Source organism: Tripterygium wilfordii, chromosome 4 (genome assembly GCF_013401445.1).
Source record: "Tripterygium wilfordii isolate XIE 37 chromosome 4, ASM1340144v1, whole genome shotgun sequence".
In the NCBI taxonomy this organism is placed as follows: Eukaryota; Viridiplantae; Streptophyta; class Magnoliopsida; order Celastrales; family Celastraceae; genus Tripterygium; species Tripterygium wilfordii.
This window is the reverse complement of record NC_052235.1, coordinates 15,103,009-15,117,100: the sequence shown is the minus strand read 5'-3', so window position 1 is coordinate 15,117,100 and position 14,092 is coordinate 15,103,009. Positions and strand designations below refer to the sequence as shown.

At 34.3% G+C, this 14,092-nt stretch overlaps 2 protein-coding genes across 3 annotated transcripts in view; both read left to right on the top strand.

Moving 5' to 3' along the window:
* Positions 1-13,607, top strand: part of LOC119997024 (receptor-like protein 13) — an 81,159-nt gene extending 67,552 nt beyond the window's left edge. The window contains exon 7 of the mRNA XM_038843795.1: positions 11,207-13,607. Coding sequence (XP_038699723.1) covers positions 11,207-13,326 — 2,120 coding nt within the window. The 3' untranslated portion in view covers positions 13,327-13,607. The remainder of the gene's footprint in view (positions 1-11,206) is intronic.
* LOC119997150 (receptor-like protein 14) lies at positions 9,807-11,388 on the top strand. Of its 2 annotated transcripts, XM_038843983.1 has the most exons (5): positions 9,807-9,949; positions 10,044-10,199; positions 10,280-10,354; positions 10,634-10,862; positions 11,270-11,388. In XM_038843983.1, the coding sequence occupies exons 1-4, from the start codon at positions 9,910-9,912 to the stop codon at positions 10,834-10,836; spliced, it is 474 nt and encodes a 157-aa protein (XP_038699911.1). In that variant the 5' UTR covers positions 9,807-9,909; the 3' UTR covers positions 10,837-10,862; positions 11,270-11,388. The 2 variants fall into 2 exon arrangements, 1 of the variants encoding a protein (XP_038699911.1); XR_005467967.1 differs by lacking the exon at positions 11,270-11,388 and adding an exon at positions 10,929-11,010 and having other exon boundaries at positions 10,280-10,789.
* Positions 13,608-14,092: the final 485 nt, after the last annotated feature.

Here is a 14,092-nt window from a genome sequence, read left to right as displayed (position 1 = left end):
GTTGTTATATCAATTCTTTTCATAACATTTTCTTCATGCTTAGCCATTTATTAAGAGTCTTCATTTGACAAATAATATGCTAGTATAGTCTCCAATAGATCATGGGTTCAAACGGTGGAGACGAGATCATTTCTTGAAATAAAACACATAATTATGAGGTGGGTGGTGGTGGTTCATGGAAGCTTTTGGCGCTCTGATATTCTAGATCACCCAGTAACTTTTGATAACTTTATGATGGATCTATAGATGAAAAAGATGATTGAGGATTTGGATATGTTTCTTCTAGCTAAGAAGGTTAGTAATGCTTCAATAACAACTACTTAGTCCTTTCGTCAAACAGTTTATAGACAAACCTTACAACCCATTTATTTTCATTTCTAAAGATGGAGTCCCTGCAGCTACAACTTCTCTTTCAGTTCCTGACACTTCTACTTGTGTTGCTGCGGCTTTTGATTCTGTTTGTGAATCAACAACACTCTCAGATAAAGTTGGAGTGGATGGAGTTCAAGAACTATTCTCCTGATTCTCCTCCATAGTAGTCATCATCAAACAATGCATAAAAGTATTTCAAACACTACATAAAACTACTGCCACGGCATGAAAATATTTCAAACACCGCATAACACTACTGCAGTACTGGCAGTGCATAAAACACTACATAATAAAACTATGGCCAATGCAACAAAGTATTTCAAACACTGTATAAAACTACTGCCAATGCCGTCCATAAAACACTGCATCAAACTTCTGCCAGAACAACAACAAATTGCTACAGATTACACAAATCAAAGAACTCCAACTATTTTAGTTTGGGCACTTCAAATCTCACTCATAACATAATCAATGAAGTGATGAAGTTGAACTGTACTGTAACATAGGCACAAGAGACAACAATCTTTATAGTCAAAACACCATGAACCCTCACAAAGAAAACCAAATAAGAAATGATTCCATGAAAGAGTTCGAAAACAATTTCATACATTTCATGTTTATAAAGCAGACTTTCAAAAAAATAATCTAAGTAATCAACCATAAAAGAATCTAGTACTGACTGCCCAAAAGGCCAATACTCAAAACAGGATATAAAATATTGTACATATCCTACGTTTATAAAATATTGATTCAGACTAGATTGCAGAACTTTTGAGTAATGAATCTCTGTATTACAGGTCTAGCCATCAGTTTCTTCATTCGTCAATGTGTCTCTCACGTGAGATGCTTTGTCTACTCTCTTTTTCATGTAGCCAGCTACACATGATTGTGGATTCCTCATTAGAGCTAAAAAGAGAGAACTAATTTTGATTAGTTGAATAAAAAAAACAGAAATACAGTTCTCTGTTGAACGGTCAACAATGACTCTGTTTCTGTCTTTTTCCAGAACATGTTTAATTGAATTCATTAAAAAAACAGAGGTCGCCGACCACTTGTACAGAACTGGACAAAAGGTGGGTGCCATGTTACTTACCAAATCAAAAAACCCAGAAATCAATTAGTCATTAAATCTTGATTTCCTCAATAAACGCTACTTAATTACATAAAAATCAAGCAAAGAAAGAAAGAAGAGAGACCCTTGTGTGAGTCCACCATGTGGAAAAGTTTGAATTTTCCATCTTAACTGTAGACAGCCTAAAATATCTCTACTTGAAGAATTTTATATGTTCCTTTCTGTAACTCCATTATCATCATCGACAACATAAACACAATTCAATTCCAAATTGGATCAGATTTTCCCCTTGGTGATTTAATCTTGATTTCCTCAATAAACTCTACTTAATTACTTGAAAATCAAGGAAAAAAAGGAAAGGAGAATAACAGAGTACTAATTATCATCATTAACAGCATAAACACAATTCAATTCCAAATTTGATTAGATTTTCCATTGAAACAGAGTACTAATCACCCATGTTGTCTCCTCTGCTTTGTAATTTCATTATCAAAAGCAAGTAAGGAAAATGAACAGAATAGACAGCAGAGAATAACATTAAACCCTCATAAGTTCCATGAATTATGAAGAAGCATTGTTTGATCAAAACCCGGATCTCAACATCACATACCCAAATTTGATCTGATCAGGAGCATTGTTTAATCAAAATTGAATCTTAAAATTTCCATTTGGGGATTAGGTTTTTTTCTTCCTTCCAAAAGCAGGAATCAAAAGAGAAACCCAAAACTCAAATCTTGAAAGAAACAATATCTTCATCTTCTTCATTTAAAGATCCCAATTGATATCTCCAATTCCCAATCTCTGCTGCCGACCCCACCATAGCCGTCGGATAAGAATAAACATTTAGTACTTACTAAACATTTATTTATTCCGAATATTCATCTGAGAACAATTGAAGAGCACTAGTCTACTAGACACTAGTTTGCGAAGGAGAAGAAAGAAAATGCCCCTGTGAAGAATCTTTTCCTTCTTAAGTTTTGTTTCCGAGAAATTACGGAGGAAGCAGACATCAATGTTGTCTAATTACCATCCAAAAGTGGTGTTCTCAATCTGGGAAAGCATTAACAGAACTCACTTTCTCTGTATGGAAGAACTTTAGCGAAGATGCCCAACAGATGTTTGGTTCCCTACTTTATTTTTTTAAGTATTATTTATTTCAAAAGTTTCTAATTATTAATTAATTAATTGGGAAAACGTGTTTAGGTGTAGGTGTTGGGATTACTAATATATGTGTATATGTACTCAATCTTACAGAATTCTGATAACAGTTTTTTTTTTGGTTAGCAGGTTTTATCATTTCTCGAATCTTTATAAGCAACAATTAACTGTATCGTTTCAATGTTTGTACAGAAACCTTCTCTAGCTTCTGGGACTTCTCTCTAATGACAAAACTCCGATGAGGTACGTATTTCTTCCATTACTTTGAAGTGATTCAAAGACTGAGTTTCTTGCAGGTTCTGACAATGAACTCATTGTTGCATTGTGAGTTCATGATATGATGCAATCTCTCTAATAAAATTCGGCATGAAAGTTGTATTAGTCTTCTAATCTCGTAGATACATCGGGTTTGCATGACTTTGTTCTTCCTAGGCTGTCTACTTTAATGGTACCTAGGCTAAAGAAAAAGACATTTGTCATGTGAGAAGGTGTGTCTTTACTTATAAACATGCACATCACTTGGACCTACCCAAGTGATGTGGGACAACATGTACTAAGACCAATGATCACATCTTTGTGCCTTGAATTTTTCTCTGAAGAGTTACCTATGATCGATGTTATTGATTCATACTTCTGCTACAATGTGCATGTATCTTATACTGGTTTCATTAAGAGTCTTGCTTGGATTGATATTTTAGAGAGTTAAATGATGAGGATTAAAGAGACCGGGAGAAGTAACTTGACTACATTTGGTGGAAATGTGGGAGAACTAAAATGAAAACACGGCAATTCACTGAACTTTATAATTTTATTAAATAAAAATGGGCACATAAATAATTTAATTGCCTCCTGAATCTATGATTGGTCTTTTAAGATTCACACTCTAATCTCTATGTCTGTCTCTCTGTTAAGAGTGGAACATAATGCTTCGGTATATTCTCATGTTTTGCATCTTAGAATGTTCTGTCATTCAATCGATAATGCCTTTCTCGGATCAAAAATCTGGTTTTGGCTTCCAGTTTTTTAGGGGTATTTATGAAATAAAATATGAAGATGGAAAATAAGACATCATAAAGTAATCCTTGGTGCTATGTATGTGTAAAATCTGTCAGTACATCTTCTTCAGACTTGTAAGTTATCATGCTGTAATACATTTCACATCACAACTTCTCTCAATTTCTTCAAATGATGACAGTAAATATTATAACTAGCATCAGTGAATGTTAAAACTCCTCATTTCTTAGTCAATTAATATAACTAACATCATTGAATGTTAAAACTCTTTCTTTCTTGGTCAATTATTACAACTAACATCATTGAATGTCAAAACTTCTTCTATCGTAGTCAATTATTATCAGGATTTCATGAGTTGTCACGGAAGATGATGTAGAAATTCCTGGATGAATTATCACATCCACTTGTAAATTTTTCTTATCTAGCGTGATTTATGGATATAGAATATCAAGTGGCATGCTTTAGGGGGCAAAACATTTTCTCCACGGATTGGACCTACCAGCTATGCAGAAAGTCATTCCATCCCCAAGACTTTTGTATGAACAGGTCTTGTCCTAGTTTGAAGAACAATATATGATTTCACAAAAACAACAATATGGCTTATCCACGAACAATAAGATCTGGTTCGCTTATTTTTCATTGTGGGTCTCAAATATCAATCCTAGGAATCCGAACGTTGAATGATCAGTGGTTGAATAAAAAAAAATAAAAATAAGTGCAACGTCTATTCCTTAGGGAAAATTTTGGGTTTATGGATATCAGTAAGGAATTGACTTTCTAGTTTCTACCAAGTGAAGAGGAATGTTATGTAAAAGCGAATAGCTACTACTCCTAGGCTACATTCCGGATCCCATATAAGATAGTATAATTTTGTTGATATATAAGTTAATCATATTATTTTAAAGTGAGGGATACGGGTGAGGTTTTTTTTGTCATTTACATGTTACTTCTTATTCTAAACGTTTTGTATAACATAAACACGAATTGGAAATGTTTTTTTTTATTTTATATGGCCTACAACAAATTAAATATTGAATAGAATAATTATTATAATATGATATATTTAAGTTTAGGAAAATATTAATGTCAATTTATGTATTCTTTTAATATGGTAAGATTTTATGTGTTATAATAGTTCTAAAATGAATTGAGTTTAAATCAATTAAAGATGTGTAAAACCCCAAATTTTCAATAGGGGTATAATTGAACTCAAATGAGATTCTTGAGGGTAAAAGAAGAAATGGAAGAAAGTATGGGGTAAAAATCAGAATTCCTAAAAAAAATAAAAAAACTTAAATTAGTTTACGATATATATGTATCCTTCCTTCACAAAACTCGCACTCTCTAAAAAAAAGAAAGAAAGAAAAACCCTATCGGGTATTATACCCCTACGAGGCTATTTAGTTCAACCTCTATTTTTTGTTCTTCCCTTTCAAGTGAATTCACAGAAGGCGGTCAACTTTTCGAGGCATGAGCGGTTTCCCTATGGATACAGTTGTGGTTTATGGGTAGTGTAGGGTTAATATTATAAAGACTTCTACTTTGTTTAAATTTAAAGACTTATTAATTATGTCTTAATGGATTTTTAAATACATTTAATTCATTTTGAGATTGTTTTAAATGATTTTTGGAGGATTTTGCATAGACAGTTTATGTTTTGGGTAATTTGGTAATCCCGCATACCCTCCTCTGGGACGGGTCATTACAAGATGATTGTTAAATTGAATATTTAAATGATTAAGAATTGGTTTAGAGTATTTGATGCGAGTTGATATTCTTAGGCAAATTGTAAATCTGTAGAAAGTGAATTTTTATTGTAAATATAGAGAATTTGTTAAGAATAGTTGATGCAGATGGTCTAATACCACCTATAGCATTTCATTAGATTAAAATTTATCTTAAACTCACATTTCAAAAACAAAAGTGAAAATTGACCATAAAATGTGAAATTTGGACTATCACTTTCGAAACTGATAGTAGTATTCCAAAAAAGTCTGGTGTTGACTTCCAGTTTTTTAGAGGCATTTATTAAATAAAAATGAAGATGGAGAATAAGAAATCACAAAGTAATCCTTGGTGCTCTGTATGTGTAAAATCGGTCAACATTTTTGGGGAATAAGTATCCCCTAATCTTTGGAAATGGCGTCCTTAATGGGCAAAATTAATTTTTTTTGCTATTATGCATAGCGTTTCTAACAAGTCATTGACGCCGAGTGAAGAAGATGCATCCAAGCAAGTATCCAGCTAATTAATGACGTGAATGATAGGTTTTAGTTGACCCCAAGTCAAGAAGATGCATCCAAGCTAGTTGCCAGTTCTGACTGAAGATGATGTAGAAATTCATGGATGAATGATCACATCCATTTGTAATTTTTTTCCAAAAGGATTAAAGAGGCCGGGAGAAGTAACTTCACTACATTTGGAGGAAATGTGAGAGAACTAAAATGAAAACACAGCAATTCAATGAACTTTATAATTTTATTAAATAAAAATGGGCACATAAATAATTTAATTGCCTCTTGAATCTATGATTGGTCTTTCAAGATTCACACTCTAATCTCTATGTCTGTCTCTCTCTTAAGAGTGGAACATAATGCTTCGGTATATTCTCATGTTTTGCATCTTAGAATGTTCTGTAATTCAATCAATAATGCCTTTCTCGAATCAAAAGTCTGGTTTTGGCTTCCAGTTTTTCAGGGGTATTTATGAAATAAAATATGAAGATGGAAAATAAGACATCATGAAGTAATCCTTGGTGCTATGTATGTGTAAAATCTGTTAATACATCTTCTTCAGACATATAAGTTATCATGCTGTAATACATTTCACATCACAACTTCTCTCAATTTCTCAAATGGTAACAGTAAATATTATAACTAGCATCAGTGAATGTTAAAACTTCTCATTTTTTAGTCAATTATTATAAGTATAAATAACATCATTGAATGTTAAAACTTCTTCTATCATAGTCAATTATTATCAGGATTTCATGTGTTATCACGGAAGATGATGTAGAAATTCCTGGATGAATTATCACATCCACTTGTAAATTTTTCTTATCTAGTGTGATTTATGGATATAGAATCTTAAGTGGGGTGTTTTAGGGGGCAAAACATTTTCTCCACGGATTGGACCTACCAGCTATGCAGAAAGTCATTCCATCCCCAAGACTTTTGTATGAACAGGTCTCTGTCCTATTTTGAAGAACAATATATGATTTCACAAAAATAACAATATGGCTTATTCACAAACAATAAGATCTGGTTCGTTTATTTTTCGTTGTGGGTCTCAAATATCAATCCTAGGAATCCGAACATTGAATGGTCAGTGGTTAAATACAAAAAAAAATTAAGTGCAACGTCTATTCCTTAGGGGAAATTTTGGGTTTATGGATATCAATAAGGAATTGGCATTCTAGTTTCTACCAAGTGAAAAGAGGCATGTTATGTAAAAGCCAATAGCTACTACTCCTAGGCTACATTCCTGACCCCATATAAGATAGTATAATTTTGCTATTCAATATCATAATTTTGTTGATATATAAGTTAATCATATTATTTTAAAGTGGGGGGTATGGGTGAGGTTTTTTTTTTTGTTATTTACATGTTACTTCTTATTCTAAATGTTCTGTATAAAATAAAAAATAGTTGGAAGTGAGGGGCATGATTCATTTTCATATTGTCTATGCCCTTCTTTGCCTTGTTTCGAGTTGGTTGTAGTATCTGTAGTCTACTTCTACTATTTTTCACATCATATTGCTCTCTCTCTCTCGATATCCGTCTCATGAATATTCGGGTCCTTATCGGGTAATATACCCCTACTGGGCTATTTAGCTCAACCTCTATTTTTTGTTCTTCCCTTTCAGGTGAATTCACATATGGCGGCCAGCTTTCCGAGGCGTGAGCGGTTTCCCCATGGATACAGTTGTGGTTTATGGGTAGTGTAGGGTTGATATTATGAAGACTTCCATTTTGTTTAAATTTTAAAGATTATTAATTATGTCTTAATGGATTTTTAAATACATTTAATTCATTTTGGGATTGTATTAAATGATTTTTGGAGGATTTCGCATAGATCGTTTATGTTTTGGGCAATTTGGTAATTCCGCATACCCTCCTCCGGGACGGATCGTTACAAGATGATCACTGTCTGAAATTTATCTCTTACCAGTTACCCATATGATTGTACGGGGTATTTGATCACTATCAAGGATTTATCCCCTCATATACTACCCATTTGATAGTATGGGGTCGTTACAAGATTATTGTTAAATTGAATATTTAAATGATTAAGAATTGGTTTATAGTATTTGATGCGAGTTGATACTGTTAGGCAAACTGTAAGTCTGTAGAAAGTGAATTTTTATTGTAAATATAGAGAATTTGTTAAGAATAGTTGATGCAGATGGTCTAATACCACCTGTAGCATTTCATTAGATTAAAAGAAATTAATCTTAAACTCACATTTCAAAAACAAAAGTGAAAATTGACCTTAAAATGTGAAATTTGGACTATTACTTTCGAAACTGATAGTAATATTCCAAAAAAAGTCTGGTTTTGACTTCCAATTTTTTAGAGGCATTTATAAAATAAAATGAACATGGAGAATAAGAAATCACAAAGTAATCTTTGGTGCTATGTATGTGTAAAATAGGTCAACATTTTTGGGGAATAAGTATCCAGCTAATTAATGACGTGAATGATAGGTTTTAGTTGACCCCAAGTCAAGAAGATGCATCCAAGTTAGTTGCCAGTTCTGACTGAAGATGATGTAGAAATTCATGGATGAATGATCACATCCATTTGTAAATTTTTCCTAAAGTGGCGTACTTTAGGGGGCAAGACATTTTCTTCATGGATTAGACATATTAGCTACTCATGCAGAAAGTCTTCTCATCCCCATAACTTTTGTATAAATAGGTGTTGTCCTATTTTGATGGACATTGGCCATGAAAGGAAATTCTAAGCAAATTAGAACTCACAAAAAAAGAGAGCCCCTCGATTATTTCTACAGGCTGGCATCAAAGTAATGTGACATTGTGGACAATGACTTAAATTGTTGGTTTTAGATTGACGCCCAAGTCTAGAAGATGCAACCATGAAAGTTGCTAGCTAATGACATAAATTGTTTGTTTTAGCTGGACCCAAGTCAAGAAGATGCATCCAAGCAAGTAGCTATCTTTGTAGGGAAACCATATGAATGGATGGCTTGTTAAGAAGACACTAGTGCCTCTCCAACATCTATAAAAAGTCCTGGAGGAGCATTCATAAATTTCATTAGCATATAGAGATGGGAAATCTGAAGTTGATACTTGTGGCGGTAATGACATTGGTGTTGTTAGATGGGTTGTGGTGTCATGGGTGTTGGGACCAAGAGAGGGCTTCACTCTTACAACTCAAACCTTTCTTTTATCAAATTAACTGGCCAATGAAGGGTGAGGAGAGTTCAGACTGTTGTCAATGGGACATGGTCGAGTGCAATACTTCTACAGGCCGAGTAATCCAACTATCACTTGATGGTCGTTTGCCAAGGCCTGGGTGGTATCTAAATGCATCTTATTTTCTTCCCTTTGAAGAATTGAGAAGTCTTAACCTAAGTCACAATTGGATACCTGGTTGTATTGAGAATGAAGGTCCTCATTTTTATATTTCAACATTAGAAATGATTGTGTAGATATTATTTCAAGTATTTGGTTCATCTTGGGAATTGATTCCCAAATTTCTGTCAAAATTCACCTTGTTGCAGGATTTGAAGTATTATCATCGAGGTTGAGCAATCTAGAGGTTCTCGACTTAAGTTACAACAAATTTGATTCTAGCATTATATCATCTCTGAGTGAGATTTCTTCTCTCAAGTCACTTTATCTATATGAAAATGAGATGACATCACCAACACATAAAAATGGTAAGCTTAAATTCCTCAGAGTTTATAACTTTAAAAAAATGCACTGTTATTTTTGTTTTTGTGTATGTCCACTTGTTTGTTTCATTTAAACTATGACAGATTTTGGAAGATTATCGAGGTTGAGGAATTTGGAGCTTCTTGATTTGGGTTATAATAATTTTGATAACAAAATCCTCTCATCCCTACGAGATCTTTCTTCCTTGAGAGTTTTAAATCTCGCAATCAATGGATTGAATGGAACAGTTCACGCACATGGTATGTACTCCATTAGTTTATGTTACAAAAAAGGAAAAAAAAAAGTAGAAACTATTGGTGTAGGCTCTAATTTTTTACTTGTGTGTTGATCTTGGGTAGAATTTAATCATCTGATCAACTTGGAGAAGTTGGATATGAGTGGAAATAGAATTGAAAGCTTTGGTTCCTTTCAAGGTATGAGTTCATGATCAATAATCGTGTTTGTTAGGAAAAACTCTCCAGGACACTTGGACTTGTGTACAAATGAAATCATGTGAAATTTGAGCAGGTGTTGATAGACTACTGCCATGGAGTAATCTGGAGGTCCTTAATTTGGAGCATAACCTCTTCAATAACAGTGTTCTTTCTTCCCTTCGTGGACTTCTCCAACTCAAGTCTCTCAATTTAGCCGAAAACCAAATGGCGGGGGCTTTCCATGTTAGAGGTTGAGCCTTAATTACCAAACCAGCACCAATGACATCAGCTATTTAATCATTCTAATTTATTTTTTTCTTCTTTATTCAGAGTTGGAATCGTTAAAGAAGTTAGAGGAGCTAGACATCAGCAACAATGCGATTGAAAAATTTGTGGGCCCTGAAGGTATTGATAAAATCTTAAATTGGATATATCAGATTATACAGCTTTTAAGCAAAGTCATTAAATTTGGTGAATTTTCATTCCCGAAACAAAATCATGTTGCATCACGTTACATTGATTATAAGCATCTAACTTCTTTTTTAATGGACAAAGATATATCTTGTATTGTAGTCTTGTAAATTATTTCATTTCATGGATGCGATTTTTAGTATATATCGTCAACTCAGAATTGTTGGAGCAGAACCTAACAGGATTGGAGATTGTTTGTATTCACTATTATAGATTCGACAACTCTGGACAAGCTTAAGATCCTCCGATTAGGCAACTTCCTAAACTATGGAAAAAGCTTTGTAGTGCTGCAATCATTAGGGGGGTTCTCATCCCTGAAGACACTGGATCTTCGATATAGTAATCTCAGTGAGACAACAATCCATCAAGGTACGTTATGTCAGAGTTTACATAATTTATGCTTCATGTGTAGATAAGTATATATTTCCACGTACGCACACACTTTCTGTTGATATCCATTTTCCTAAAACAAAAAAATAAGTTGTTGTTTCCATCTACGTATGTATAGCGTTAGGCAATTTGAGCACACTGGAAGAGTTGTTCCTGGATTATTCTACTCTCCATCCAGACTTCCTCTCAAGCATTGGAAGATTGGGTTCTCTGAAAACTCTACGTGTCGGAGGGTGTGCTGGTCTTGAGAATACCATACTAGGACAAGGTTATTATCTCTCTTTAACTATATTGATTTTCACTTATCATATATATCAAACCGCTCTAGCTTACTTTTCTCATTATTATCCACAGACAGCTGTAAATTATATAAATTGCAAATGATTTACTCTGCAGGTTTGTGCCAATTGAAGAACTTGCAGGTGCTTCATCTGTATGATAATTCACTTGAGGGGACACTTCCACAATGTTTGGCTAACCTATCATCTCTTAGGTATTTGGATATATCCGGTAATCAACTTACCGGCAACCTTGCCTCCACTCCCATATCCAATCTCTTGTCCATCGAGTCTCTCTCACTTGGAAATAACAACTTTCAAGACCCAATATCATTCCATTCATTTGCAAACCTTTCAAATCTTAAGAGTTTGATCTGCGAGGAATGTGACTTAAGTCTAGACACCGTCCGTCAAACTTGGACTCCAAAATTCCAGCTTCAAGAGTTGGATTTGTCAGATTATACAACAAAGAAATATAAGGTAAACCTTCCAACCTTCCTCTACTACCAGTACGACTTGAGATCCATTTCTCTCTTTGGTTACAACTTTGGTGGAGTGTTCCCGTTGTGGTTATTTGAAAATAACACAAGATTGAGGACGATTTTCATGGTCCATAACTCTTTCGTGGGCTTGTTTCCATGTCCATCTCATCCCAATCCAAATCTTTATGTGATGGACATATCCCACAATCAGCTACAAGGTCAAATTTCGACAAACATAAGTTCAATTTTTCCAAATCTATACCAGTTAGATTTGTCTGAAAATTCTTTTCAAGGCAATATCCTACATAGTTTGTGTGATATAAAGTCTTTAGGAGTTCTGGATATTTCAAATAATAATTTTTCGGGTGCTATTCCAGAGCAGTTTGTCAGCCCGTGGTCCTCGTTAATATCTGTGAAACTATCAAACAACAAATTTTGTGGTCATGTAGATCGAACAAGTTTCAACTCAAGTTTACTTTCGTATCTACTATTGGATAACAATAAGCTTGAGGGGAAGATACCTGATTTCTCATCCGTGAACTCTCTAGTTTTGTTGGATATAAGTCATAACTCCTTCTCTGCAGGCAGGATTCCAAGATGGATATCAAAGTTATCAAATCTAGAGACATTTGCTCTATCTGATAATCATTTGGAGGGTCCCGTTCCTCAAGAATTTTGCCAAATGAATAGTCTTGTTTTTTTGGATCTTTCAAAGAACAATCTTTCTGGCAATATTCCACTTTGTTTCATCCAATTAACAAAGTTACAGTCTGTTCATTTATACAAAAACAAGATGACAGGACCACTGCCTAGTGCTTTTATGAACTTTTCAGAGATAGTGACTTTAGATCTTAGAGATAACGACTTCAGTGGCACCATCCCAAATTGGATTGGGAATTTCTCAAACTTGGGTGCTCTTCTATTGAAAGAAAATCATTTTCATGGTGAAATTCCTGTTGCGTTGTGCCAATTAACCAAATTAAGCTTCTTGGATCTTTCGTTGAATAATTTTTCAGGTCGCTTGCATAGTTGTTTAGGTAATTTGACTTTTGGAAACCAAAATGGCTTTTCATCTTCAAATTTGAGAGTAAATTATTATGTACCAGAAGTGATAGAGTTTGTGACAAAGAACATTTTGCTTAGTTACTCATCATATTATATCCTTTCTCAAATGTCTGGGATTGACCTCTCCAGCAACCAGTTATGTGGTGAAATTCCCAATCAATTTGGAAACTTACGCAGAGTCAGAGCGCTAAACCTATCACACAACAATCTGATTGGGCCGATCCCAGAGACATTCTTCAACTTAAAGAGCATAGAAAGTTTGGATCTTTCTTACAACTACTTGAATGGCCGAATTCCCCCGCAACTTACCGAGTTAAACACTCTTGAAGTGTTCACTGTGGCACACAATAATTTGTCAGGACCAGTTCCAGATAGGAAAGGTCAATTCGGGACCTTTGATGGAAGCAGTTATGAGGGAAATCCTCGTCTTTGTGGACCTCCATTGAATAACAGCTGCAATGAAATTGATTCTGAATTGCCAATTCCAAATGAATTTTCTGGTGAAGGTGATGATGATAGTTTCATGGACATGTTTGTTTTCTACATCAGTTTTGCGGTATCTTACATCATGGTATTGTTGGGAATCGCAACAGTGTTATGCATAAATCCATATTGGCGGCAAGTGTGGTTTTACCATGTAGAGTTGTGGAGTACTCGTTGCTATTACTTTTTATTGGACAAATTCATATAAGCAGTCCAGCTTCTGAAGTATGCTTTTGTTCCCAGATGTTATGCAGTCCTACAACTATGCTTGTTTTCAACTCATTATAAGTTGGTTTGATAAACAATTGAGGCAATGTATATATGCAATGAAATTGCCTTGTTTATTTTCAAATAAATTTTGTCTCAATAGGAGAGCAAATTTCTCTTGATTTTTTGAGATGACAGGCTTGCTAGTGTATGCACGGTTAAGATTTGCCTTCTCCTGTTCTTTCTTCAAATCCATTTTGTGGCTTCCGTAAGTTCTCAAGTTGATATGTACCAAAACATGAAGAGATGCTTGAGTGTGCACTATTTCTGGGGAATTAAGACACTACTGCTTTAAAGTAATTTTTACGCAACATTGTTGTTGATTCGTATTGGCTAATTGGGATGTGTTTATTATGGTGTTTATGAAAGAAATCTAAGTCCCAAATGAGATTTCGTAATGCTAGAAAAACTAGTATTGTTATACATACGGCTTTTCATTTGATATAAGTGAGTTGTCTAATCGAGAAAACATGGTGTGTATATGCATAATCAAGAAGAAGAGAAGTTGCTCAGAAGGGTTCTGGCCAATGCTGTTAGCTCGCGAAGAGAAACTTGTTTCCCTATGTAAGTTTCAATTCCTCGGTGCAGTTTCAGCCTCCTTTTCCCTTTGGAACATCAGTTTGACTAAACTTTTCATGTCATGGTGGTGGTTCTTTTCTTCCTCTTCTTTTTCATTTGCTTGACTAATGTTACCAATGGATCTCTTA

Bases quoted from the DNA above. Each gene is read 5' to 3' on its own strand.
- LOC119997150 (XM_038843983.1), top strand. From the start codon at position 9,910: ATGAGTGGAAATAGAATTGAAAGCTTTGGTTCCTTTCAAG. The intron at 9,950-10,043 runs GTATGAGTTCAT...AAATTTGAGCAG, and splicing joins AAGCTTTGGTTCCTTTCAAG to GTGTTGATAGACTACTGCCA. The intron at 10,200-10,279 runs GTTGAGCCTTAA...TTCTTTATTCAG, and splicing joins GGGGGCTTTCCATGTTAGAG to AGTTGGAATCGTTAAAGAAG.